This window comes from Erithacus rubecula, assembly GCF_903797595.1.
Source record: "Erithacus rubecula genome assembly, chromosome: 6".
NCBI lineage: Eukaryota > Metazoa > Chordata > Aves > Passeriformes > Muscicapidae > Erithacus > Erithacus rubecula.
The window spans coordinates 10,190,155-10,216,728 of record NC_136688.1 but is presented as its reverse complement, the minus strand read 5'-3'; the positions used below and the strand labels follow the sequence as shown (position 1 = coordinate 10,216,728).

Here is a 26,574-nt window from a genome sequence, read left to right as displayed (position 1 = left end):
CCTGCCACTGCTCCCAAACCTCCCCCAGGGCTGTGCTGAGGCTGTCACCCAGCCCTGCAGCATCCACAGCTGCAATCCAGGAAGTTTTGATGCTGGAGTCTGCTGCACTTTCTCCCCCCTTTCAGTGTAATCTTCAGGAAGTAACAAACCCACCACAGTGCAAGGGAAAAACCAGGTGATTTAAAGAATGTTTTACTCACACACTCATCACTTCACCCCTCACAACCACCCCAGCAGGAAACAGACATTCATTCAGGAATTAGTGTTCAGTAGCTGCCATTGGAATTTTAAGGGATATCAACAAAGCTTTGATAAATACATGGGGAATTCCACAACACGTTTTCCTTCCCCATCTGTGTCAGCATCCAGCACAATTCCCTGTTCCTGTTTGGTCCCCAGGAGCTGCAAGAGGAACGTCAGTCAGCAGCTTCCCCTCCTTGGCTTTGCCTTGTTAGTCCAGGAGATAATCAATTCAAAGAGAATTAATCTGGTCACAGCAAAACATCATCTTTGCCACAGGATATTCCTGCTCCTGGAACCTGCTCTCTGATCAGGAACTACTTCTCAAACTCAGTAATTCCATCTAAACCACAGCAGCACAGTTTGCAGGGACAGAAGTTTTCAGCTTCGTGTGAGAAAACAGAAACATCACTGGGAGAAAATCCTGAAGTTTAAAATCCTATTCCTCACTTCTTTGACTAATGAGACTCTTAAAATCCAGTCTGGATTGTGCAGAAAAGTTCCTTGGTCCCACTTGGAAACTGACCTCCCCAAAAGGCATTTATCAGTTGTAATAACTGATTCCATTAATTACTACAGAAAAGAGAGTACAAATAAACTGGAAAAAAATTTGACTCAAGTTTCCCATTCAAGGAACTAATTGGGAGCTCACCAGGCAGAGTTTGTGATACAAAATATATATGTGCATATATATATATTATATATAAACAAATATATATATATTTATACACACATATATAAAAATATATAATACATATTTATACCACATATCTCACATATATCTGCCATATATATATAACCACAAATATTTTTATATCACAAACCCCACCTATAAATCCCCACATTCTCCCCATTTTTCAGGAATGTAACATTTTTAGGGATCCTAAAATCAAACACATGCAGTGCTGCACAAAGGAATATAAATCACGATTTTATCCCAAGATGTTTTCCTGGATGTGCTGCTGGGTGTTTTCCTGTAAGCTCTTGTTGCTTGTCCATGAAGTGTGCCTGGAATTGTCAGGATCATGAAATCCATTTGGAATTTTACTGTCTCTGGAGTGGAATGAGTGTTTCCAAAATTAGTCCTCCCAGAGCGAGCGCATCTCCTGAAGCTCCTTCTCGCTTTCTGCATCCTGGAAATGCAAGAGGGAAATAGGAAAATGTAAGCTCAATTAAAACAAATTAAAAACAGCATTTCCCTTCTTTTTCTCCAACCTCAAACCAGCTTTTATGCATATTGTGGAGTCCTAGAATGGTTTGGGTTGAAAAGGACTCTGAAGTCCATCCAGTCCATGGGCAGGGACACCTGTCACTATCCCAGGTTGCTCCAAGCCCCATCCAACTTGGCCTTGGACACTTCCAGGGATGGGGCAGACACAGCTGCTCTGGGCAACCTGTGCCAGGGCCACAGCACCTTCCCAGGGAAGAATTACCATCTAATACCTGATCCAAGCATAATCTCTTTCATTTTGAAGCCACTCCCCCTATTCCTGTAATTCCAGACCCTTGTAAATTGTCTCTCCCCATCTTTCCTGTCACTGGAAGGCCACAATTAGGAAACCATGAACTTCTTAATTCCAGGCTGAACAGTCCCAGTGCTCTTAGTGCTCCATCCCTCCAACTTGTCCCTCCTCTGGATTTGCTCCCTGTCCTGCCTGTGGGGCAGAATCCTTTGTGTCACCTCTTTGGTGTTCCCTGGCAGCTCCGAGGCGAGGTCCATCCACAGCACGGCCGCTGAGACGTTCCCGAGGTCCCTGTAACACTGGGAAGGGAAAGTGGCAATGGGAGAAGGGTTAAATGGGGAGAACACAGCCAGAAAATGGAACTGGGCAACTGCTAAAATTAGCTGTTTCTGCCTCTTAATCCCTCTGCACCTCAGTATCCCTCGGCTACACGGCCTCAGAAGCACCACCAGACCTTGGAATACTAAATATATTTGACTCCCCTTCATTTTTGGGGAAGGAGATTGGGTTTTGCTTGGACATTTTAAGATGTCTCTGTGGTTTTCACCCTTTTCAAAGCTCCACTTTGATTTACAGTTGCTCTTTCCCCTCTTCCTCACACCATTTTCTCCACAAAACCTCTCTCCTGGGAGCACATCATTCCCCAGCCTGTTAAAAAGCCTCCAGGTCCCAAAATAGAAATATTCTCCATGAGACCAGCAGCTGAGGCACAGTGATCCTGCTGGGAACAGGAAGATTTTGGGTGCCCAGAGAGTCTTGGGAGTATTTGGAGACCATGAAATACACCCAGGAAAAGGAAGTGGGTGCTAAAAATCCCTCAGCAAGAGGGCTCAAGACTCCTCTGATTGACAGGAAAAGAGAAATACTTTATCCTTATAGCCAAAGGTGATTTTTAATACAAGTATTTGTTACCATCTGAACAAACAAGAAGTGAGTGGTTACCTTGGCAATGTAAACTCTTCCTGCTTTGGAGAACCCTGGGCTCAGCTCCTCGACCTACAGGAACAGAGAGAAGAGCAGACATTAGGATATGCAAGGACACAATTATCACATCAGGCTCACTGCAGCTTTTAGAGGAAAACAAATAAAGGGCAGGAAGGAGAATCCTAATAAATACATAAAGCACTACGCCCCTGAAACCTTCAAGCAGTTGTCTGAAATGGAAAAGTCAGCCAGGCTTTAAGTAAAACATTTTGAGGGAGAAGCTGCCAGATCCCAGAGCCTGGAAGCACAGCCCAGATGTACCCAGCACTGAGGAAGGAATCACTGTGCAGCCTTAGGAAGGAAAATCAAACCCCCCAAACCTCTGGGCTGCAATTCTGACATCTTCAACATGCCATTCTTGTGAAGGGCTATTCTGGAACAGACGCTCTCTGCTTTCCCTCTCACCAGCTTTCCCTCCACCCAGCTCCCATGGGGAAGCAGCAGGAGGGATCCCAGCAGTGCCACGCTGTGAGCTGTGCAGGCAGTGATGCCTTTCCCAAGGGATTCCCAGATTTCCTACCCGCAGGAAGTTCTGGAGCGCGTCCTGCACCGTGGCCGTGGGGGGCTCCTCAAACAGGGCTGACACTGTCCTCTTCTCCAGCCAGCCCAGGTGGGCAACCTGCAGGAGAAAGGGGCAGCCTGGGCCTCCATGCCACACCAGCACTGCAACAGGCCTGCCCAGCCCCGGGGAGCTGCTCCTGCGCCCGGGAGGAAGCCAAACCCCTCGGCACTGTTGGAATATTCCAGTGGAGTATCCAAGCTTGGCCACAGAATTCAACCTGATTTGCTTTCCCTTGATCCAATGCAGCTTTTGCAGCTCCATAGATCTTGCATTTGGATGGCCCCATATCCCCACCTGCCATGCTGCAGCCACACCACCTGTGCCCTCCCTCCTCCCAGCCTAAACTCTTCATCAGAACCTGCTCCCTCCCACCCTGAGATTCCTTGGGAGAGGCAGGCTGAAGCCTTCCCACCAGATAATCATGGGATCATTTAGGCTGGAAGAACCCTCCCAGCCCGTGGAGGCCAAGCTGGGACAATCCCCACCTTGTCACCCAGCCCAGAGCACTGAGTGCCACCTCCAGGGATGGGGACTCCACCATCTCCCTCTGACCCTTGTTTAATCCTGTATAACTCTAACAATGCAGACTAGATGAAGCTCTACCATCCTTCTCCATCCATGATTTTATTCCATGGCTTCAGCAGCTCCAGGCTGAGCATGAAGGAAAGCTCTTTATCCACACAGGAAAAGAGCCAGCAGCTCCTATCAGTTCAGCTCAGGGCTGCTCTGTGATTCCCACTGCCAATTATCCCAGTTACAATCCCTGCATCGTGGCTCCATTCCCAACAAAGTGCTTTCCAATGGCACAAATGGAACAGCAACAGCCACTGCAGACTTTTATTCCCTTTTTTAGGCTCTAAATCTGATTGATGGTATCTGGCTCCAAGCTTTTCCCTATCAGGAAGCAGCAAGCACATGCTTCCAGTGCCACCAATTCTGTGTGTGGCAGGGGCAGAGGGACACATGCACCACATCACACAGCAGCACTGTGAGCAGAATTTCCTCAGATGGCCTTGGCCACATCCCTGTGTGCCCAGTGGATGGAAGGAATGTTGTTTTTAACGAGTAAAGCACTGGGAACAGGAAAGGAGTTTGCAGCTCAGGCTTCTCCTAACCCATTTCACCTCCCATGCCACCAGCAGTGACTGAGAACCCAGGGATGGAGCTCTGAACCCTTCAGAGGCCTGAAGGAGGTGATAATAAACCCTGTTACCTCGTAGCACCACTTGCCCAGGAGATAGTAGAGCTGTGGGTCCTGTGGCTTCAGGGCAATGGCTTTATCAATGTGCTCCTGTGGGAAAGCATCACCAGCACGGGTCACATCTTTGTCAGAAGCAAACAAAACACCCACGAGAGCAGGTGGAGAAAGAGGAGAGGAAGGAATCCACAATTTAAGTGTCACAATCAGTAAAATGACAGCTACAGATCCTGAATTTTCTTAGGGTGGATTCAGGGAGCAAGGAAAAGCAGCATTTCTCCAGCCTCAGGGACAGGAATTACTGCACACACATGCATAAAGAAGCTGTGCACAAAGATTCCTGCTCCAGAGCTTTGCCATAATCTCACTGATCATGCCAAAGGCTGATGGGGAAACAATTACCTGTGGCCTGTTCCATGTACATCCTTTTCCCCTGGAACATCCACGAGGCATCACAACAATAGTAATAACAACAGGAATTTTAAAAAAGGGAATCTGAGGCAAATGAGATTCTCTTTGAGCAGTAGCTGCTTCCTGGGAGGGTGTGGGTTGTTCACAGGTTCTTATTGCAGACAAGCTGGTGCTCTATCTTGTCACCACATAATAATCCCATCTCTGAGTCTCATCCTTTACCTAAATTAATTTGCAAGATTTCTTTTATTTTTCTGCAATTACAGCGTGTAGAACTGCAGAGTCAGCCCAGTCCCTCCCAAAAGGCACAGCTGGAATCAGTCTCCTCACCCCAGACCATCCACTTGTGGCATCTCTGAGATCTACTGCTTCCCTAAGAAGAACTGGAGGCAATTTTCCTAACTTCCTGCTGCAGAAATGAGTGTTGTTAGATACTCACAGAAAGCCCAGCACCTCCTGGGCACTCACCTTGAAAACATATCCAGCCTGGATGCGCTTGGGAATGCTCTCCTTTTCTGACTCCTGCCCACAAAGGATGGCAAACCTGCACAGGGAGACACCTGCATGAGCCAGCTGGGATTGAATCCACACTGAATCCACATTTCCCTGCTGTCCATGGCTGCAGAAGGAAGTGCTCAAAGCCAGGGATAGTGGAAAGTGTCCCTGTCCATGGCAGGGGTGGAATGGGATGAGCTTTAAGGTTCCTTCCAACCCAAACCTGTTGGAATTCAGAAACCTGGAATTTTTGAGTTTTTTGACACTGAGAGTACTGTTTTTGACTTTTGTGTTATTATGAGTGTGTAGTTAAAATGGAAATAGAACTGTGTGATTTTACATGGTGAAAGGTTTTAAATTGGAAAGTTTTAGAATATAGTAGAAGGTATGGAACAAGACAAAGAATTTTCAGTGTTGTTTCTTTTTGTCTTTTTTTTTGTTAATATTTAGGTAGTACTTTCTGGCTGGATAGTTAATGCTGTACTGTGGGTCACAAGAGCTTAGTTATTGGATGAAAAGTATAAATTATATAGGAGTTAATTCTCTATTGGGCTGTTTAGCTTTACAAGACCTTGTAACTAGCTAGATTCACCTCCATTTAGCTGGCAGCTACAAGTGTTGCAGAATTATCTGTACTTTAGATAAGATTTAATAAATAACCAAGCCCAAACACAAGAAAATTCATCTCCTTTGTGTTTTTAATACTGATTCTAAGTGAAGACAAAATAAAATGAAAATAAGCCACTAATGAAATAATACAAATACCACATTTACAAGTGGTGTCACATGTGAGGAGTTACATGAAGAGTTGCAAGGGTTTTTTTAAATTTTTTATTTGTAGTTTTTAGAAGTTTTCCAAATTGTTTTTTCAAGGTATTTACACAAACCATCCCAGGATTCTGTGAAGTGCATTAATTTAGTGTGGAAAACAAGGAGTACAGCACATCCCTCACAGGGAAGAGGCACAGGCAGCAAAATGCAGCCCCCAGGAAGGAACAGGCTGGAAGGATGGGGCAGCTGGAGGGGCTGGGTGTGACACAAACTCACTGCACTGATGGCTGAAAACCAGGAGCAGGGCACTTCCACACCTGGAATTGGTTCTCTGAGCAGGGAAAACTGTGCCAGGACACAGAGCAGTGCAGAGTTACTGCAGCAAGAGCAGACCAGGAGCAGCTCTAAGGAACTACAGGGCACAGTGACCTCCTAACAGCAGCCCAGCTACAGCACACAGGCTTCTACTTCCAGGGAAACACTTGGAAAACCTACCTACATCCTGCAGCTGGGAAACAGAATGACATATGTTCAGTATTAAAAGGGCAAAGCCATTTAGTTTTGTCCAGTAGGAGACTGTGAGTCCAGCAAAAGCAATTATTGCATGAACTGTGACACTCAAAATTAATTCCCTGTGGATTTGCCCTCTCCCATCTCACCTCCCTGCATCACAGTGGTTCAAAACCTCCCTCCCTGCATCACTTCCCAAGAAACAACAGCTCAGAGAGCTCTCAGGTGGGACAGAACATGCAGGTGGAAGTTGGGCTCTCCATCCTGCTCAGGCAAGAGCTCTGGGAGTGGAGGACATTTCCATCTCTGAGTCTGGCTCAAAAAATGTCAGAGGGAACAGACAGAAATAAGTAGCAAGACTCATTCTCGCAAAAAATAAAGTTGAAAAGCAGAAAGATGCAAATAAAAATCCCCTTTCCTACACCCACACCCCAATGCTGTCACAGATACCGACATCAATATCCCAAAGCATCCTTGGGGATGATTAACCACAGCAGATGTGCTGAATCTGTCAGGAGACCTTTAAATCCCCAATTACACTTTCCTCAGAGTCACAAAATCCCACAAATCCCCTGACACCTCACTGCTCCACTTCCAGGGTGTTAGTTACAGCACAAAGTTGTGTTTCCTGAACAATTTAGCATTTTGCCTTAAATATCTTCCTTTAATTTGTTAACTTTCTTATGGAAAAGTTCCAGATCAGCTCTAAAATTCTTATATCATGGTAATGGCAAGGATTAGCAGATCAGTTTGTTATGGGACAAAAATCTTTTCCTGCCAGCTGGAAAAAAAAATCTTTTCCAGCTGCTGGGGCTCCACTGTCCCATTCTGTTGTGTGCAGATGATGGAGTAAGTGTTTTTAGGATCTTCTCCAGTTTGCTTCCCAACAAACACCAGCCTGGATGAAACTTCCTTAACCACAACATGACAGGGGTTGAGAAATACAAGCCAATAAAAAGCTTATTTTCTAAGATCATGAGATAAAATATTCCTAGACAATAAATCATGCAGTTGTCTCCCATCAAATAAAAATTCCAGGGTTTTTTAAACAGCCTGGTGAAATGTTGATGAAAAAGCCATAAAAGCAGCAGTAAACTACATTTCAGTCCTATTTTGCTGCCATGAAATAAACAAAAAAATACATATGGGAAGAGATGCCTAATCTGTTTTTTCACTGTATTCCCAGGAAAGATGATTCTTCCCAAGCCAGCTTTGCTGATCCCAGGTTCAGGGCCACTGGACTGTTGGGGATTTTCACACCCACAACTCTGCACTTGTGGGATTTTAGGCTCTGCTTTGTGCTGTTCTCCCCCCTGCTTGCTCAGCTTGGCAGGATGGGCTCATCTATTCCAGCTCATTCAGTGGGATGAGCATCACCAGAGGCACTGTGGAGATGCTGAGGGCTGAGCAGCAGGACCAGGAAAGATTAAAAACAATGATTATGGGGATTTTCATCCCCTGTAACCAGTGGGTGCCCTATGCATTACTGCTCAGATCCATCCAGAGCTTTCCTAAGCTACTGACCACTTCCCACAGGAATCTCAGCTCAGGATTTCCCCCATTTGTTAGAAAATAAACTCTGTGGAAGCCCCAGCTGAGAGAGCCTGATCTTCCAGCTTCAGTCCCCAGGCTCAGGACTGTGAAGGACTTTTTGGGTTCTGCACTCTGACTTCCCTGGAAGCAGGACTCTGCCATGGAATACAGAACCTCCACAGTCAGGGTGCTCTGCTGGCCCAAACACAGTTTTTAGCTCTTTCAACCACCTCAAAGACAGTTTTCCCAATATTTTATGAGCATTCCCAGTTTTTTACCTTCCTGTGCACTGGGTAGATGTGTGTGAGTCCCTGCACTTGAAATCAGCAGGCAGGTATTTAGACTGTAACAACCAAAAATTAAAATAAGATTTGGGAATTAGTACTTTGGGAGAGACAGCAGAATTCCCAGTGACTCAAGGTGAAACTAATGACCAGCTGATCCTAAAGAGGTTGGGAAAAAAAACCACTTTGGCTCTTCCAAGGGGAGACAAGATGGAAAGAAAAAGTTGGGAAGGCTGATATTCCCCCTTGCTTACAGCCCACAAACATCCATATGTGACAGCTCCTATATCCTGGATGTTCACATTTCTGAATTCACCTTACAGGGGGATGCATTCAGACAGCTCTAATTACAATTTATTTTCCCTCCACTACATTCTGAACTATCTCCTAGAACCTATTCCCTGGAGTTGCTCCTGCCCCATATCACACTGACAGCACATTCCCTCTTTAATCTGCCAGCAGAACAGAAAATGCTCAGCTCATAAATCCAGAATTGGCCAGATCTGGGCAGTGATTCACCAAGAGTTAAATCCTGAAGCACTGCCAGGTGTTAAATTAAAGTCATCTCCAGGCATACCCGGAATGCTGTGACTTTTCAAAAATCCAGGATCTGCCCACAGACAGCCAGATGTACCCACAGAACTGAAAAGGGCTGGTGATCAAGATGTTCCACCAAACTGTCAGACTCTCCAGAAAAAAGGGCACGTTTTGGAGACTCATCCAACCCAATCCCACTTCTCCATAACACACAGGATAACTCCAAGAGGGCTGGAGCTCATTATTCCTTCCACAATGACAGCTTTCAGCAGGCAGTGCTTCATTTTCAGGGCAAAATGTCCAAATGGAACTACAGCTCCTGACACAGCAACTGCACCATTATCCTCAGATTTCTCTGAAATCCCTCTGGTTGCACTTCCAGTATTACTTTTAGCAAGAAGAATGGAAGCCAAGGCAAATCCAAAATTCACTCTCCTAATCCCTAAAGCTGCTGCCTGTGCTTGCAGTTGTGCTGCAAACATCCATAGGGAATGGGATGGGAATTCTGAAAGGCCACAGTTGTTTCTCAATTCCTTTGTGAAAGGTCTGTGCAATCCCTGATGCCCATCCATCCCTCCACTCCTAAAAGCAAGGACAGATTTAGGAACTTGCTCTGTCCTATTCAAGAGCTGAAATCAGTTTAAATGGACCCAAAAAATTCCACCTGCTCAGGAATCTTTGACCAAGAAAGCAGAGAATGACTCTGGTGTCTAAATCCAAGGTAAGAACCAGGTAACTGTAAGTCAGGAGCAGAGAGGCTCCAAGACCATTCCCTGTAAATCCCTCACTTCCCATACACAGATTACTCTTAAGGCACTAAGTGCATTTAATACCCATTTATCACAACTCCCACTTTTCCCAAGTGAATTTCCCAGGGGCAGCAGGGGTAGAGATCAGTCCCTCTGGACAAGGCTGGCTTGTCCCTGTAGCCCTGACCAAATTCCAGCTCCATCCTGCCTGGAGATGGCTCCCTTGGGACTGGCTGCCTTCCAACAGCAGTGACTACAGGCAGAGCTTTGTCCCCACTCCACTGTCACAGCAGAGCCATGAAAGCCTCTCTGTGCTGGGGCAGATCCCAAAGCCAGGCCAGACACAGCCCCACACACTTACTGCTCTCCCTGTCACTCCTGAGAAACCACTTTTCCTCCTGCTGCCAAATCCTTCCACCCATCCAAACCCAAAAGGAGCTGCAGCCAGCACTGATTCCCAGCAGAAATCCTTCCCTTCTCCACTATTTTCTTCCTTTGTTCTTTTAAAATGTCAGTAATGACTGAACAACAACGAGGCACTGAGGGAGAAAGCTTTCCTTGCAATGGTAACTGTAGGAAAAGTACCTCTTGTCTTCCTCACTGGGAATGATGTGGGCAGCAGGAGGAAATAATGAGCACAAAGGACAATGAATAAGCACCAAAAACCAGCACAATTTCACCTGAAGGAATCCACTTTAAACTTTTCAGAGGCAATTGATAAAACAGAAAATCAAAATGAAATGATGCACACAGAGAAAAAAAGGCAAGGACCATCAGGCTTCACACAGCCTGGGTGGAGAGGCAGCAAAATAACTGGGAATATTTCTATTAAAGTGGCCATTTTGGATGCAGTGGGAAAGAAAAAGATGATGTTGACTGCTGTGTGTAGAAGAAAGAATGCAAAGGACCACCACACCAGCACAAAGCCATGCCACTCCCACAGCTTGTCCTGCACTGAATTCCTCCATTTTTGTCTCAAAAACTATAAGGAAGAGGGAGAAGAATATTGGAAAGACAACATGGGTGGTGAGACATAAAAAATTATTCCCCTGTGACAGAAGATAACAAAGGATTAGGGTCTTCAGCAAGGGAATTAGTCACTAGAGAGAAATATGACAGAATAAAACTGAAATTTAAATAAATGTCAACAGCATTCTCTGATCACTTCTCCCAAGAGCTGGGGCATCAAATTCACCCCAAAAAAGCTTTAAAACCTCTGCTGCCTTTTTTTCCTGGGGGTAAATTCAATTAGCATAAAGAAAGACTGCAATTAAGCCAGCTTGTGACCACTTCAGAGCTGGGAAGGGAATAATTTCCTGTTCTATTCATGGTGGAAAATAGTAATTTGTGAGCTGATAAAGGGAGTTACATATTCATTCCCAAGAAATCCCACGCCTCCCACATGCTGCTCTTCTGTTTCCTCTCTCCAGCTGCCCTGGAGAATTGGAAGCAAGATGTAGCTGTGCAGGAAGGAGCCTTATTCCTGTTTGGGAAAGGGGTCTGAGGGGCCAAAACTCAGAATTGTCCCAAACTTAGAATTCTAAGGCAAAACTGTCAATATTTGGACACTGGAGCAGAACCTGGCTTTGCAAAATAGAAATTTTAAGGTTCACCCTGGCAACTAAACCCCATTCATTCAAAGATGTTAAGCCAGCAGACAGAGCCCAGCACCATGATCTGCTGGAGATTTTCCTGCTCACAAATTCCCCCTTTCTATCAAAGCTTTAACTGGGAGCAGTAACTCATCACCAACAGATGAAATACAGTTTAAGATGATAAAGGCATTTATTCAGCTCAAAACAATCCTTCAAGCAAATTTACTCATTGCAAGAGCACAGATCTTCTTTGATAAACTCAGTAACCTCTTTTCCCAATAATTTTCATTAAAGAGGAAAAAAATTCCCTTTTATTCTAAGTGTTGTCAGTCCTTCAGAGCAATTGCTGACAAACACCATTCACAGATGAATTCACCACAGTTAACAGAGAAGCACATTCCCTTATCTCCACAAATATCTGTGCCACTCCACAAACTCTCTTTTGGAGTAATTTTTATAAAGGACATTTTAAAACTCCACACATGAGCTGGAAGAACAGCCTGGCTGCTGAAGGGAGCAAGGTCCTTTCCCCTTTCCTGCCCCACTCCTGAAACCCTGAGCAGAAATGCTGGTTGGCTGAACTGCAGATCATCTCTTCTTTTAGCATGGAACAAATACATAAAATATCTTTGTTTAAATAAAAGAGGGCCACATGCTGCTGTGTCCCTTCATTTCCAAGCCAAGGGCCTTGCAGGGTGGTGAGAGCAGAGCCAGCAGTGCAAGAAAACACAGCCAGGAGACTCTAAAAGCCTGTCTGGTCAGAGTGATGGATCTCCTTCCTCCAGAGCTGAGTGGAAAATAGGGAATTTGGCACAGCACCAAGCACACGCCCAGCCTTGGCTGATGGAGGCAAACACATCCCCTCTTGCCTCAAAAGCAGCTCTACTTGGGAGTTTTTCCTCCAGAACTCATCAGAGAAATTCAGAATTAAATTGATTGTGAAATACTCCAAATTTATTCCTACCATCACAACCAAACCTATTGCCTGTCAAGTTATTCCTCACACCAAGTAAACAAAGCTGTTAAAAATGTATTTTTATGGAAAAACATCACCAGTGCAAATAACAGCAAATAAGTCTGTGGGGGGTTTGTATTTACTATTTTTTTAACCACAGCCTCAGCTCACAAAAACCTCCAGGTCCACTTCTTAAAAGCAAGAAGTAAAGAGTCACTTACCACTGGTGGCACTCAGCACTCTGATCCCATTTCTGCAAGGCAAGTTCCAGCTCTTCCTTCCCTGGAACATAAAAAATAGTCAGAGGTAAGAAATCCTGTTGCCTTCTCTCCCAATTTCTTTCTCTGAGGCTGTCAGAGTAAGAGAAAGGCATAAAAGTCATATATTTGTTAATGTGATTATGCATTTGGCTTGAAAACATCCTATACATAATTTTATTCTCTGGCAGGTTCAAAGAGCTGAAAACTAAGCACCTATTGATGGCTAAAAGGACAATATGAAACTTAGAATTCCATGTTTAAATGGCTCCACTGATTCCCAGTGGAGTAATTATATATAATTATATATATTATGTTATTAATTATATTAATATATTGTGTTACATATTATAAAGAGTAATTATATTAGCTACAATATTAACTCTATTTAATGCATAATAACCAAGACAGAAATTATTTAGATTAGTATCTTTTGTTGCTCATCTTAACTGTACTAAACATGATTTTTGTTCTATTCTGACCCACCTAAAACCTTGCAAATATCTTTGAGGTGCTAAAGAAGAATGAGGGAAATTAAAGTGAATCCCTTAAGCAAATTTTAAAATAGGTATTGTTTTTATATCTGCACATGACAACAACAAAGAAAATCCAGTGTGCAGCAGCCAAATCTTGTTTATTTCATATTTATTTTATATTTATTTTATTTTAGTATTACAGAGAAATGAATGACATGTTTGAGAAACAACTTTCCCAGCTCTAAGCAGGTCTCAGTCTATTTAGATTCTTTCAGAAAGCTCAATTTTTAAACACAAAAAATTTATTTCGAGTGCTGCTTCCCACTCCCCTAAAAACCAGATTCTAGGGAAAGCCAATAAATCCATGGCCCTGCTGGCAGGTGGAGTGTTGGAACCCCTGAAGCCTGGGAGTTCTGAACTATCTGTGCTGTCAGACAATGACCCCCAAACGAGCACTGCTTCTGACCTGAGGCCTTGGAGGCTCCCAAATTTAAGGGATGGATTTGGAGTTACTGGTGTGTATTTTGAATAGAAGTGTGCAATACCACAGGGTGAAGGGTTGGAATTTGGGGTTTTAGAACACAGTAATAGGTATGGGACACAATGGAGGTTTTGGGGCGTTGGTTTTCCTTCCTTCTTGGTTTTCCTCTTGGGTATGGGTAGCATTTTTTAATTAGATAGAAAATGCTGCACTGCATGTCATGGGAGTTTGGCCGTTGAGTCAAAAGGAAAAACAATTTAGCTGTTAGTTTTTAAGTGGACAATTAGACCTTCAAAGACCTTGTAATGAGTGAGATACTGCTCCATTTTTTCACTTTCAGCTTGTTAGCTAGAAGTGCTGTAGACAAGAATTAACCTGTATTACAGATAAGAACAAAACAGCAAGTCTGAACACCAAACTCTGTCTGTCGTGCTTTCACTCCCGACTGTGACCAAGGAGGAGAAATGAAGCTGCAAACTAAGAGGGGAGGGAGTGGCAGCCCTGCTGTGGCCAGCAGGGAGCCCTTACCCCCCGTGGCGTAGGATCTCCTCTCGTCCGCGTCCTCCGTCAGCTCCCACATGTCGCAGTGCGCCCGCGCCAGGCGCCACAGGAACTCCCGCTGCCCCGCGTACTGCAGGCAACACAGACACCAGCTCAGACACAGCAGCAGCAGCAGCAGCAGGCCTGGGCAGGGCACTCGCTGATGGACTCCTACAGGGCTTTGTCTAAGCTTTGCAATGCCCCAGCTCCACAGGAACTACAGCGGGATCACAGCGGGCTAGTTTAGAACTCAGTGTGGCCACGGGAGCAGGGCAGGGATTGTGCCCGGTGCTGGGAACTGCAGGGGCACCTCGAGTCAGGAAAGGCAGTGAGAGAGGGGCTGGAGCATGACCAGGGAAGGGAATGGAGCCAGAGGGACAAAAGGAGGCTCAGGAGGCACCTTTTCCCCTCTCTACAATTCCCAGCCAGGGGGAATCGGGCTTTGCTCCCAGGCAGTAAGGGATAGGACAAGAGGAAATGGCCTCAAGTTGTGCCAGGGCAGGATCAGGCTGGACACCAGGAGGAATTTTTTCCTGGAAAGGGTGGCCAGGCAATGGAAGGGGTGGAGTCCCCATCTCCTTGGACATCTCTGGAGGTGTCCAAGGAATGACTGGACAAGGCACTCAGTGCCCTGGGCTGGGTCACAAGGTGGGGGATCAGCTCCAGGTTGGACTTTGAGTGAATAAATCCCTCCTGACATCCAAGCAGCCCCTCCCTGGTGCTGGAAAATACAACAAGGCACCTATACCACCAGCTTGTTGTTGAGGAGTAGCTGGAAGCCTTCTCTCCTGTCCTGCTCGTCCCCACTGTGCAGGCGGTCAGCCTGCTCCAGGAGCTGCCCCAGCCCCTCCTCCAGCAGGGAATCCATGACCAGAGGGGTTTCATCCTCGGGGGCCAGATCCAGGGAATCCCTGCGCACTGTCCTCACGGTGTCACAGCTCACTTCGTCCTCGCTCTCCCGCTCCGACTCCCGGTCGTAATCGGACTCGGCGTTGGCCGTGGTGTAACTTTGGGGGGAAAACAGCACCAAAGCAGTTTGAGGAGCTGTTCCTCAGGAGAGGAAGACCATCTGAGCTTATCCCAGAGAAAACTGCACAACCCAAGTGTCTCACACAACCTCGTTTCTTCTCAGAAAGGTGAAGGATGAAGGTGACAAGAAAGTTAAGTCCCAAGTCAGTTTTGAGCAATCTGGAAGGTGTCCCTGCCCAGGGCAGGGCGTGCCACTGGATGAGCTTTAAGGTCCCTTCCCACCCAAACCATTCCAGGATTCTAACTGTCCCCACCTCCCTTGCACACCCTGTCAGCTCCTCCCTCTCAGCCATTCTAACTTCAGGATAAGAGAAGTAAACAGCTAAAACCAGAGCCAAGACAATGCAGTTAAACGTACAGGTGATAAAAAAGAATAATCCCTGCGCAGAATATAACCTGAGGGTTTTAGCCTGTTCCAGGGAATTTCAGGCACAACAGCTGTCCTGGAAACCCCTCTCACCTCCATCACCCTGAACATTAAATTCACAGCCTGCTCCCACTGCCACCTGGAAAGCTGCAGAACAGCAGGAAAATCACCAGGACTATGTCCCATGAGCAAGGAATCCAGCAAGGATTCATCACACGGGCAAAAATCCAGGGAACGATCAGCAGCTGAAGTAGTCAACCAAACCAGGACATGAGCTCTTAAATTCAGAACAGGCACACAGCAGCCAGCCATTTCAAAATGGGCACTTGAATGTGTGGATTTTGTTGACTGGAGTCAGTAACTGCCCAAGAGAACTTCAGCAGTTCTGCTGGAGCTGAGTTCCCTGCACTCTGGGGCACTGGGTACTTCCAGCTGTGCTTCCCTCTGTCCTGGTCTGATTGCCCCTCCCAGGGACAGCCCTGTGGCCCTGCCTTTATCTGGGGACACAGATATGTGACCACAGCCCTTATCTGAAGGAGGCAGTGGCAGGGCTTTGCCCACACACAGATAACAAGACACATTTGGCTATCAAAGCTTCCTGAGAACCATCCCTAATTCTCAAGAACTCCCCTCTCTGCTCTCTCACCACAGCCTCCAGCTCTCACCATTCAAAACCCCACCAGGATGCCCTGAAACATTTTAAGGCAAGAAATAAAGTATCATCCTCACCTTGCCAAGGCAGGAAAGCGAGGATGCCGTGCTGGAGATGATACTGAGCCAATGCACCAACACAAGGGTAGGTGACATTGGCACAGCTCTGTCTCACATTAAAAACCCTCATTCATTTACATTTCTTAATGACATTATCACCTCATTTCCAGTAATTAAACACAAACTCCTCGAATTCCCTGATTTCCCCATCCTAAGCCCCAACATTTTGCTGGCAGCTGCCAAGATTTCAGTCTTCAGCTCAAAAAACAACCAAGCTCTCTGTCAGATAGTCCCTATGAGACTCTGCCAGTTCAAAAAGACAAGGTAACTCAAAGTTTTCAGGGAGATTAAGGGATTTAGGTGTCATCAGCCTGTTTTCCTGAGTTTACAGTGATGGAAAGCTCTGCAATGCTTTTAACATGGTGATCCTGAAGGAAAACAGAGCCCATGGAAAGAGGAGGTGAAGCCCAAAACTCAAAGCCATACAGGCGAAATAAACAGCACAACCCTCCTGAAAACTCTTGGGAGATTTTTGGGAATTGTGTCTCAAATTGGAAAAGCTGCTCATGCCCACGTGGTTTACAAAATAAAGCTGAAATGGAGGTTCTTTGTTCTGAATTTCACTGGAAGAATTCAGCAGTCAGCAAGGAATCCATCTGTTGGCAACAGGCTCTTTCTTCCTCCCAGTGCCTACTCCAAAGCTTCAATGTTTTTCTCCAAAATTTACACTTCCTACTCCAAAAATGTTACTTTTCAAGCACATTTACATCCCTAGCAGACAACACTGCACACTAGAGGCAGCTGGTCCTGACCTGACTGATAATTTTATACCCCTCTGTGCAGGACCAGAGTGAGGCATTACCTGAGATTCCAGTTTTAAATCAGGTGAGAGCTGCTAATCCACCAATCCCCACATTATGGTCATTACAGCTAATTACAGATGTTAATTAAGATGTAAGGACTCCACCAACCACCACTGGATTCCCAATAAATTAATCAGGTTTGCAGTAAAATACACCCCTGTCCCTTCAGCAGGTGCCTTTTCTGTAACTCTGAATTCTTGGTCTCTGTCACAACTCACAATTTTCTGTGATCTGAGGACAGCCAGGGCTGGGATGTGTGGACAAAACTCCCTTTTCCAGCAGTTTTACACAAACCATTGTCCCCCTGGTGACTCAGTGCATCTGCTGCTCCCCAAATACCCAAGTTCTGCCTTCAGAACCAACCCCATAGCTCTAAAATCTGTCCTGCAGCCTCGTTACCTATTACACCACAGGGAATCACTCCCTCCTTAATTTCCCTCTCATTCCAACACCCACTTGAGCTGAATGAAGCTCTACAACCCCACTGAGATCACAGCAGCTCCCTGCTGCCTCCCCAGCTCCAGTTATTAGGGATAAACATGAGTTTAGGGCAGTCACAGATCCCTGTCCTTTGTCCTGGGAGGACAAATCCCTGCTGAAATGCCAGCTGGCACCAGCCCCCAGGTCATATGGCTGCCCAAACCCCCCCTGAAATGCTCCCACTGCTCTAAAATCACTCTTTAAATGACATTTCATCCCAACTGCTCTGGGAAAATGCATACAGCAGCACCACCTGTTTTGGGACACATTTGCATACCCCAAAAGGTACAAAAGTGGTCAGATTCAGGCACGAAAGAGCAGCATTTCCTCAGAAAATCAGCGATCACAGGTGCAGGAGAACTTGCTACCTGTCTAATAAGAATAAACCTAAAGCTATGCTGGCATTTTTAATGATGTTCTTACACCACACAGAACTTTTCTGTCATGTGCAGGAGCAGGAGGTGGACTTAGATGATCCTCCTGAGTCCCTTCCACCTCAGGATATTCACTGATTCCATCATTTTAATATAATATATATTGCCTGGAAATTTGATTTCCAAACTCTCTCACTCAATTGCCAAGATGGACTAATACTTTCCTTCCTTCTGCAAGGCTCCTTAATCAAATTATTTCTTTAAAACCCCTCTTTTTTTTTTTTCCTTTCTGGAAAAGTCAGGATCATTTCAGATCCCCCAGTCTGGCCCTGGCAGTGACACACTTACTGTAATAAAAGCAAATTAGAACAAGCTGTAGAGGGAAGAAAATTCCCTTCTTTAGGTTCTAAACTGCCCAAATGTAGTACCAAATCCCCTAAAACACCTGTCCCAGCGCTCTGCTTACCCCCCTTCACTCTCTCCATCATCTGTGTGGATGTTCCCTGAGCTGGCTGTGAAATAAATGGAGCTGGAGCCTGTGGAGTCACTTCTCTCCCTGAAGAAGGGGAGCTTCCTCCGGCGAGCCACACGCTGGGTTTCTTCCAGATGGCTCCTGGAGGGAAAGAAAAAGGAAGAGAAATAAGTATTTGGTAGTGGAATATCTGCTCCTCCACTTCACCTCTCCAGCAGACTCCATCCAACTGCCTTTGTATCCAAAGAATTCACAAGGTGAATTATCCTGTTTATGCAAACTCAAATGGAGCAAGTGTTGTATTCTACAGGTGAAGTAAATCCTCCTCCATGGACACTCCATACAGAATCCACAGGTGTGATGCTCATCCAACCCCTGCATCAGGAACTGGAGTGACAGAACAGCTTCAGACTGGAAGAGGGGAAATTTAGGTTGGATATAGGGAATGAATCTTTCCCTGTGAGGCTGGTGCAGCACTGGGATGGATTTCCTAGAGAAGCTGTGGCTGCCCCTTCCCTTGGAAGTGTTCCAGGACACTGGGATAGGGGAAGGTGTCCCTGCCCACGGGGCCCTCCCAGCCCAGGCATTCCCAGATGCTGGGAATCCCATGCCCCAGTGCCAGGAGAGAGGAGCAGTACCTGACTTCCCCCACAATCTCCACTGCCAGGTGCTGCAGGCTGTTCCTCAGCTCCTCCACCTCTTTCCTCAGCTCCACCACGTTCCTCAGCACGAAGTCCAGGCGCTCCAGCAGCTCCAGGTGTTGGTCCTGCCTCAGCTGGGGGCTGGGCACGGCTCCATCGCCGGCAGCCACCGGGAGCAGCGCTCCGGGCACGGCCTGGGCTGCCAGATCCAAAGGGAAAGATTCCAGAGGGAGGGCACTCTGCCCACGGGGATACATCTATAGGGACACCCAGGTGATCACAGGGATGGGGCAGCCCTGCTGCAGGGAAAGGTTGGGAGAACTGTGTGAAGGCTCTGGGGTGACCCAGCTGCTCCTTCCAGTGCTGAAGGAGCCCGAGGGAAAAATGGCAAGAGACTCTTTATAAGGGCCAGGGGAATAACTCCAAACTGGAAAAGGGGGGATTTAGATGGGATATTGGGAAGGAATCTTTCCCTGTCAGGGTAGGGTTGCCCAGAGCAGCTGTGGCTACTCTATCCCTTGAAGTGTCCAAGGCCCCCTGGATGGGGCTTGGAGCAACTCGGGATAGTGGAAGGTGTCTTGTCCAAGGCAGGGGGTAGGACTGGATGAGCTTTAGGATCCCTTCCCACCCAAACCATTCCAGGATTCCATTATTCTATCATCACTGTGAAAAACACAGTTTCACTTTCTGTTCCCAGTTTTTTGCACAGACGTGGATGAAACCCGGCAAGCTCAGCGTTCTGAATCAGCATTTCCTAAAGCCCAACATTCCAACCTCACCTCCCCCTAACCCGGCCCCATTCCCCCTATCCCAGCCCCACTCCCACATTCCATACTCAATCCCTACTCCAGCTCCATTTCCCCCGTTCTTCCTCTTCCCCATTTCCCGCATTACGACCCCCGTTTCAACCCTATTCTTCCCACTCTAATCACGTTTTCTCCTACTCTTCCTACTCCAACCCCATTCGTCTCTATTCCAACCCCATTCCAGCTCCATGCCTCCCTATCCCATTTCCCCACATTCCAGCCCCGCTCCCTCTATTCCAGCCCCAGTTCCAACGCCACCTCCAGCCACATTCCGCTCCATTCCAGCCCCACCGCACATATTCCAACCTCATCCCTCTCATCCCGACCCGGCCTCCCCGCCGCCCGACCCCGCTCGTACCGCGGCGCGGCGGCCCCGCCGGCCCCGGGCAGCGGCGGCGGATGGCCCAGAGCACCCCGAAGCAGAGGCCGGCGCCCGCCGCCAGCCCCAGCGCCACTCCCAGCCGGGGCGCGGCCCGGGCCGGCTCCGCCACCGGCAGAGCCATGGCCGCTGCGGGCCCGCGGCGCGGCGCGATGACGTCACCAAGAAGCGACAATGGGGGAGCGGGGGTGGGCTCTGTGCGTGTGACATCATGGGCGCGCGGGGCGGCGAGGCCACGCCCACAGCGTGTGGCGGCGCCCGGAGCCGGACAGGGACGGTGCGATAATTAATAAATGATTCGCGCTAATCGTACAAGGTTTGGAGCTTGTATAAACCAGAATGCTTAAAATAAGAAAAGAACATGGGCCTAGATAAAGGGAAATACGTGATTAAGCCCACTCTGTTTAAATCCCCCTGTTATGAATACTGTGTATGCCAGTTCATAAAAGAAAAACTAAAGGGTTTTCCACAGTCTGAAAGCAGACAGCTCTTGGGACAATTGGTCATGTAACCATCTGGTCTTGGTAGATAAAAAACAGAAGAAGTGGGAAGCCTGATCGTTAGTAGACAGTTTGTGATTGATCACACAAAGGCAGGAAATCTGATTCTGTGTCCCTGCACAGCCCGGCGCTCTGCGTCGTGCATCCCAAAAAAAACGGGAATTAGGGATGCCCAAGGCAGCTGGGCATGGGGTTTGTGGGGTTGTGGGCACAGAGCTGCTGGGTTTTGGGGTGAGGTAATGGATTTCAGGTGGAATAAGCAAAGGAGACAGGAATGGCCAAACAATCATCCCAAGCATTTGCGGCTGGAATTCTCCCTTCTACAGGAAATGTGGTGGGTTGTTACATTCTTCCCCAGAAAGATATTCTTTATTCCAGAATCCTTTTTCTGGAAGAGCCAAAGGATCCCTTAGGAAAGGTGACAGTCAGGAGAGGGAACATCGAGCCCTTTGTACGCTCCCCGCTCCTGGGGGAGAGCAGGATTTGGGCAGAGCTGAACCCAAGCAGAACCTTCTGCTTCCCTTTATCTGAATTATTGGGAGCAATTCCGAGCCAGCCCAGCCCAAGGAGAGCTGGGAACAGCCAGCTCAGAGCCAGAGGGTGATAAGCTGCTTTGGGATGATGGATGAGATCCATCAGCGCTCCGGCTGCCTCCCAGATTTCGGTATCTCCTCAAGAAATTCAATATTAAAATGTTATGTATAGCTCTGCTCTCATTTCCCTCCTTTTCCCTATCTTTTTTTCCCAGGAAAGAGCCACCTAAGAGTCAGACCCAGAGCTGGGAGGCTGCCAAAACCCTGGCTAGTTTTCCTTTAATTTCTAGAAAGGTCTGAGTTTCATATCCATAGTATTCCCTGTGCAACCACAGACCACATTTGCCCAGCAGAGGTCCAGAGGGGTCATGGATTATGGGAATTCTGTCGAAATCCAACCCAGCTGGGTGAAATGTGCCCTTGGTTCATTGGGCAACAGCTTTGCACTGGGACAGGAGAGCAATGAGCAAACATTCCAGCTGTTCCAGGACCTGGGAAGAGGCTCTGCTGAGGATGGGAATAATCAAAACAAGCTGATGTTTAACCCGTGGGGGGAGGTATCCCACAGAGAACTCCAAATGCACATACTGGGATTTGTGGGACATGCTTTAGGAAGAGGAGACCATCAGCCTCTGGGGTTTCATGTACCTCACCAAACCCAACCAAGAGGTCCTTGACAATGTCAATGACAACAATTAACAACAATAATAATTACAAATATAGAAAGAATTCATAACAATTAATAACACATTAATAATAACAGATACATACAGCACCTCTGCCTGTCCCAGTCCCTTAAAATGGGGCTTCTCAAATTTTGAAGGGATTTAAGCCCCCCGTGTTTCCAGATAATAACTCAAAAGCCAGTAGAAAAACAGATTTTCCCCCAAAAATGTTGGTAATGCTGAACATTCTGCTTCAGGGGAATGTTTGGTCAGACTGTGGGGTGGGAGTGGGAACACTCTGCAGGGCCCACAGCTCCCCATGTGCCTGGCTCTGCTCCATCATCTCCCAGTGCTCATCTCCCTGCTGTTATTTCCTGGTCCTTTATCTCCCTGCTATTAATTTCCGTTTTCTTCATCTCCTTATCCATCATCTCCCTGTTCATTGCCTCCCTGCTCATCATCTCCTGTCCTACATCTCCCTGTGCTCCACGTCCCTGCATCTCATCTCCTGCTCCATCCTTTCCCTGCTCATCATCTCCTGTCCTTTTTCTCCCAGTCCATCCTCTCCTGTCCCGTCCCCTCCTGCCCATCCCTTGTTGGGAGGGCAGCACCAACATCCCGAGGGATCCGTCGGAGCCCCCCGGGTGCCTCCCGCTCCCCAGCCCCGGCGGGCCCCTCGATCCCATTTTTGGGAGCCTTTTCCCCGCGCTGCCGGGCGGTGGTGGCGGGGCGGGACCGGGGGCGGCCCCGGGCACGGTCCCCCCGGAGCGGCGACGGGAGCGGCGGAGCGGAGATGCCGTACCTGCTCATTAGCACCCAAATCCGCCTGGTGAGTGCCGGCGGGAACCCCGGGGTGGGGAATACCGGGGGAAGGGCAGGGACCGACCGTGGCGAGCGGTGGGACCCGCTCAGCCCGCGGTGCGACCGTCCCCCGTGCCCCGCTGCGATCCCGGGATGGGCTGGCACTGCTGCTGCGGGTTTTGGGGACCCCCAGCACGGCCGAGCTGTGCCCCAGCGGCTGGTGTGGGTGTCCGGCACAACTCCGTGAGAGCCCCCGGTGCCCCCACCCGGCTCTGCTGTCCCCAAACCCTCCTGTCCCAAACGGCGGCTCACTTGGGAAACTTGCGGCGGGATCCCACGAACGCCAAAGGGACGGCTCCACTTGTCCTCGCAGTTGGCTTTTCCTCGTCCCCAAACAGCCATTCCAGGGCTGAACGCGGCCCGGGGAGTGGGCAGGGCTGGGGCTGGCAGGAGCCGGGCAGTGGCTGGGATCTCTGGCTGGGATCGCCATCCGGGAGCGCTGGGGGGATTGGTGTCTGCCCCTATCAGATAAAGCCTCAAAGCAAACGGTGCTCCCCGGCGCTGGCAGCACACACATCCTGCAGGACTCTCTGTAGGAACCCTCAGCTGGGTGTTTATCTGGGGTTTCCCTTTTCCCGACAATCATCCCTCCCAAAGCCTGGATCTGCCGGTCTGGTTTGGGGTAGGAAGCAGGGACAGTGAAAACAACACAGGAGCAAAGGGAGGGAGTTGTGATGGACACTGCTACTGCTGCCACTGGAGATGTCCCAAAGGAAGCAGCGGTGGATTGGGAATGGGGATGTGTGGGGATGCTGCAGCACCAAGATATCTGCTGGCAGTGGCATTTGGGATTGCACAAATTGACTGAGTGACTATGGATAGGGCACAGGGAGGGACACATGGATTATGGCACTGGAGGGAACAGCCTGGAGCAGCAGGGCTCAGTCTGCCCTGCAGAGACTTTGGAAACTCTGCTCTTTGGTAAAGGGGCAAAGCAAACATTTCCAGCGTGAACCTTGGCATCGAGCTGAGTCTGGAAACTTCCTGTCCTGGCCTTGCGTGGGTGAGCAACTGCACCTTCCTGGCAGTGGCTGGGATTGAGGGCCCTCCCAGGATGGGCTGATGGCAATTCCCTTCCTTCAGGGCTCTCCCTGGAGCTGGGCTGGGAGCAGGGGGTGGCCTTGTCACCACGTGTCCCTCACCACTCTGTGCCTGTCCCACAGGAGACTGGGCCCACCATGGTGGGCGACGAGCACTCGGACCCACACCTGATGAGTATCCTGGGGGCCACAAAGAGGAGCACGCTGGGGAACAACTTGTAAGTCCTCCTCCCCTTATTTTCCCAAGAAACACAGAACATTTTCACTCCTGGAATTCCCCACAGCACCTTCCAGCTTTGCAGTTAATCCCAGGACTTGCATGCGTCCTGTTAATGAGGAAATGCTGCTTGATATTTCACTTGGTTCTTTATTTTCCCTTGCTCTGACCGTGTTTTAGCACCTGACTCCCCTTTCCCTCTCAATGCCATCCCTGCCTTGCTCTGCCTGTTCTTGGTGTTGAGACACCTGGAATGTTCACCCAGTTCTGTCCATCCTGTCCCTCCCAGCTGCAGTCTGTCTGTCCATCCCATCCCATCCCATCCCATCCCATCCCATCCCATCCCATCCCATCCCATCCCATCCCATCCCATCCCATCCCATCCCATCCCATCCCATCCCATCCCATCCCATCCCATCCTCCAGTGCAGCTCGAGGTTTCACCAGAGCCAGCCCTTCCCAACAGCTCCCAAATGTTTTCCATGGGCAGCTGAGCCCTGGGGTTGGAGCTGCTTTCCATTGTCTCACCCTGACTCCAACCCCTCCAGTGGTGTTTTCCCAAGCTGTGGATATTTGACACTTCTCCATGTCCCACCTCTGCCCAGGAGTTTTACCCCAGCCTTTGGCCAAGTGCCACACAGATATGTGACTGGCATCTTCCTCATGGTTTGGCCCACTTTTTTTCCTTTTTTTTTTTCCTCATTTGATATCCCACTTCTTGGTTTTCCCTGGTGGGGAGGAACAAAACCAAAACACAATGGCAAAGCACAACAAATCCCCAAATGCAAAAGAAATTGACAGAGAGGAGGAACTTGATTCCTGCTGTGTCCCATGTGTTGAGGTGTGGAGTAAGAGAAGGAGGGAAAGGAGGAGGAGGAGGCATTAAGAAGGCACATCTCATCCCAAATGTTCTCAAGTTTCCATCCATGGAGCTGGGAAAACCCTCAGCACCAGCCTGGCTAACACCAAGGGCTGGATCCTCTGCTGCTGCAGCATTAAAAATCTGAGTGAGGTGGGAAATTTTAATAGTAAGGAGATAAAATAAAAGTGTTGAGGGCCCCCCCATCATCCCAGCTGAATTCCTGGGGGGTTTGCTGGGCTGATCCTGTGCTGCTATTCCCAAGCCCGTGGGTGAGCAGAGATTGGCAGCAGCACCAGAGTCGTGCTGCCACCCGCCGTGCCGAGCCCGGAGTTACGCAACGGGGTGGGAGAGAGCAGGGAGAAACACCACAGGCTCCAAGCAGGAACTGGATCCTGAGAGATATGGGCAAGGATCCCTGGGATTCAGCTGGAAAAGGAAGGCAAAGACACATGAAAGCCTCTGAGGTGTCTGCCCCAGCAGCTGGGGGAGCCGCAGCACTGTGAGGAACAGAAGCACCACGCTCTGCTTGTTTTGGGGAAGGGATACGAGCTTCCTGTGGGATCTCCCTGATGCATTCACCACCTTTCTCCCCTCCCTGTGGCCTGGAGCGTTTTGAGCTCCTCTTGCCTCACCTGCTCCTTGGCATGGCCTGTGTCACAGCTGGGAACTCCGCTGTGTCCCCGCAGCACATCCCTGCGGCACAGCACGTCCTCCCCGTGTGTGCCTGAGCAACAGGCAGTGGGGAAAGTCCCCTGGCTGGAATGTGGCTGCTGGCACCCCCTGAGAGCACAGCACGTGCCACTGGGGTGAGCCTGGCTGCCTCCTCCAGAATCCCAGCCAGGATCTGCACTGTGGCCGAGCAGGACTTTGCCATCCCCAATTCCTTCGTGAACAGAGCCTGGCTATGGATGCTGCAAACCCCCTTCCTGTAGCACCTTGGATCCCAGAACTTTAGCCATGACCTTGTAGTGAGCCTGAAGGAAAAGCCTGAGCAGCACAGACCTGCTGGGATGTAGAGGTGAAGCTGAAATCCCTGTAATGAGGGAGCACATGGATCCTGTTCTGCAGCTTTGCACAGACACACAGCCCCTCATTAAGTCCCACAAGGTGTGGGGAGCAGGGATGTGATCCCTGCCCTTTCACTGGGGGTCACAGCCCTTGGGGCAGCCAGGTAGGGGCAAGGGGTAGGGTGGGGTTTACCTGGAAGAAAAGGCTTTGCAGGTATTCCAGCCCCTCTGTCCCGACTGGATGCACACGGAGACAGCAGCATACCTGACACCCAACAGCCTGCAATCCTCATTTCCCTCAACAAACACCTGGGGTAAAGCCCTGGGAACCCTCCCCTACTACTTTTAGCTCAACTACTCCGTTTTTTAGGTTTCTACAAATCCCTGCCTCTGCTACTTCCTCTGAATAATGGGAGTAATATTTACCAGCTCCCACTGCAAATCTGAAGGGTATGTGGCAACCCTCCTGGAGAAAGAACAGACTTCAAAGACACTTTTAATAATGCACATTATCTTTACACCACATCTGTAATTATAGCCAAGTACAGTCTGTCTTGAGAAACTGGAAAATCTCTCACATCTCAGGTTATTTCGTGCTTTAAAGCACTTCCAGCTCCAGCAGGGCTCCAAAATCCAAGCAGGAGAAGCTCTGGAAAGGCTTTTGGATTTTTTTTTAATCATTATTAGTAGGAAAAGCAGGCAAGGCTTTGTTCAGGTGCCCAAACAG

The 26,574-nt window shown here is 48.5% G+C and overlaps 2 protein-coding genes across 2 annotated transcripts in view; one reads left to right on the top strand and one right to left on the bottom strand.

Moving 5' to 3' along the window:
- GCHFR (GTP cyclohydrolase I feedback regulator) overlaps positions 1-26,574 on the top strand; it is a 50,099-nt gene that overhangs the window by 21,829 nt on the left and 1,696 nt on the right. Inside the window, exons 2-3 of the mRNA XM_079309400.1 lie at positions 22,638-22,690; positions 23,886-23,980. Of these exons, the coding sequence (XP_079165526.1) occupies positions 22,655-22,690; positions 23,886-23,980 (131 nt within the window). The 5' untranslated portion in view covers positions 22,638-22,654. The remainder of the gene's footprint in view (positions 1-22,637; positions 22,691-23,885; positions 23,981-26,574) is intronic.
- On the bottom strand, positions 1,156-20,333 carry RMDN3 (regulator of microtubule dynamics 3). Its single transcript, XM_079309392.1, has 12 exons — positions 20,143-20,333; positions 18,976-19,177; positions 18,332-18,478; positions 14,790-15,048; positions 14,030-14,132; positions 12,509-12,569; positions 5,327-5,402; positions 4,463-4,540; positions 3,208-3,306; positions 2,646-2,699; positions 1,922-2,002; positions 1,156-1,373 (listed from the first exon to the last, which is right to left on the bottom strand). Exons 1-12 carry the CDS (start codon positions 20,285-20,287, stop codon positions 1,320-1,322), a joined length of 1,359 nt encoding a protein of 452 aa, XP_079165518.1. The 5' UTR covers positions 20,288-20,333; the 3' UTR covers positions 1,156-1,319.

Bases quoted from the DNA above. Each gene is read 5' to 3' on its own strand.
- RMDN3 (XM_079309392.1), bottom strand. From the start codon at position 20,287: ATGGCTCTGCCGGTGGCGGAGCCGGCCCGGGCCGCGCCCCGGCTGGGA. The intron at 19,178-20,142 runs GTACGAGCGGGG...TGGATCTGGCAG, and splicing joins GGCGGGGCCGCCGCGCCGCG to CCCAGGCCGTGCCCGGAGCG. The intron at 5,403-12,508 runs GTAAGTGACTCT...CTCCCTGTGCAG, and splicing joins AGTGCTGAGTGCCACCAGTG to GTTTGCCATCCTTTGTGGGC.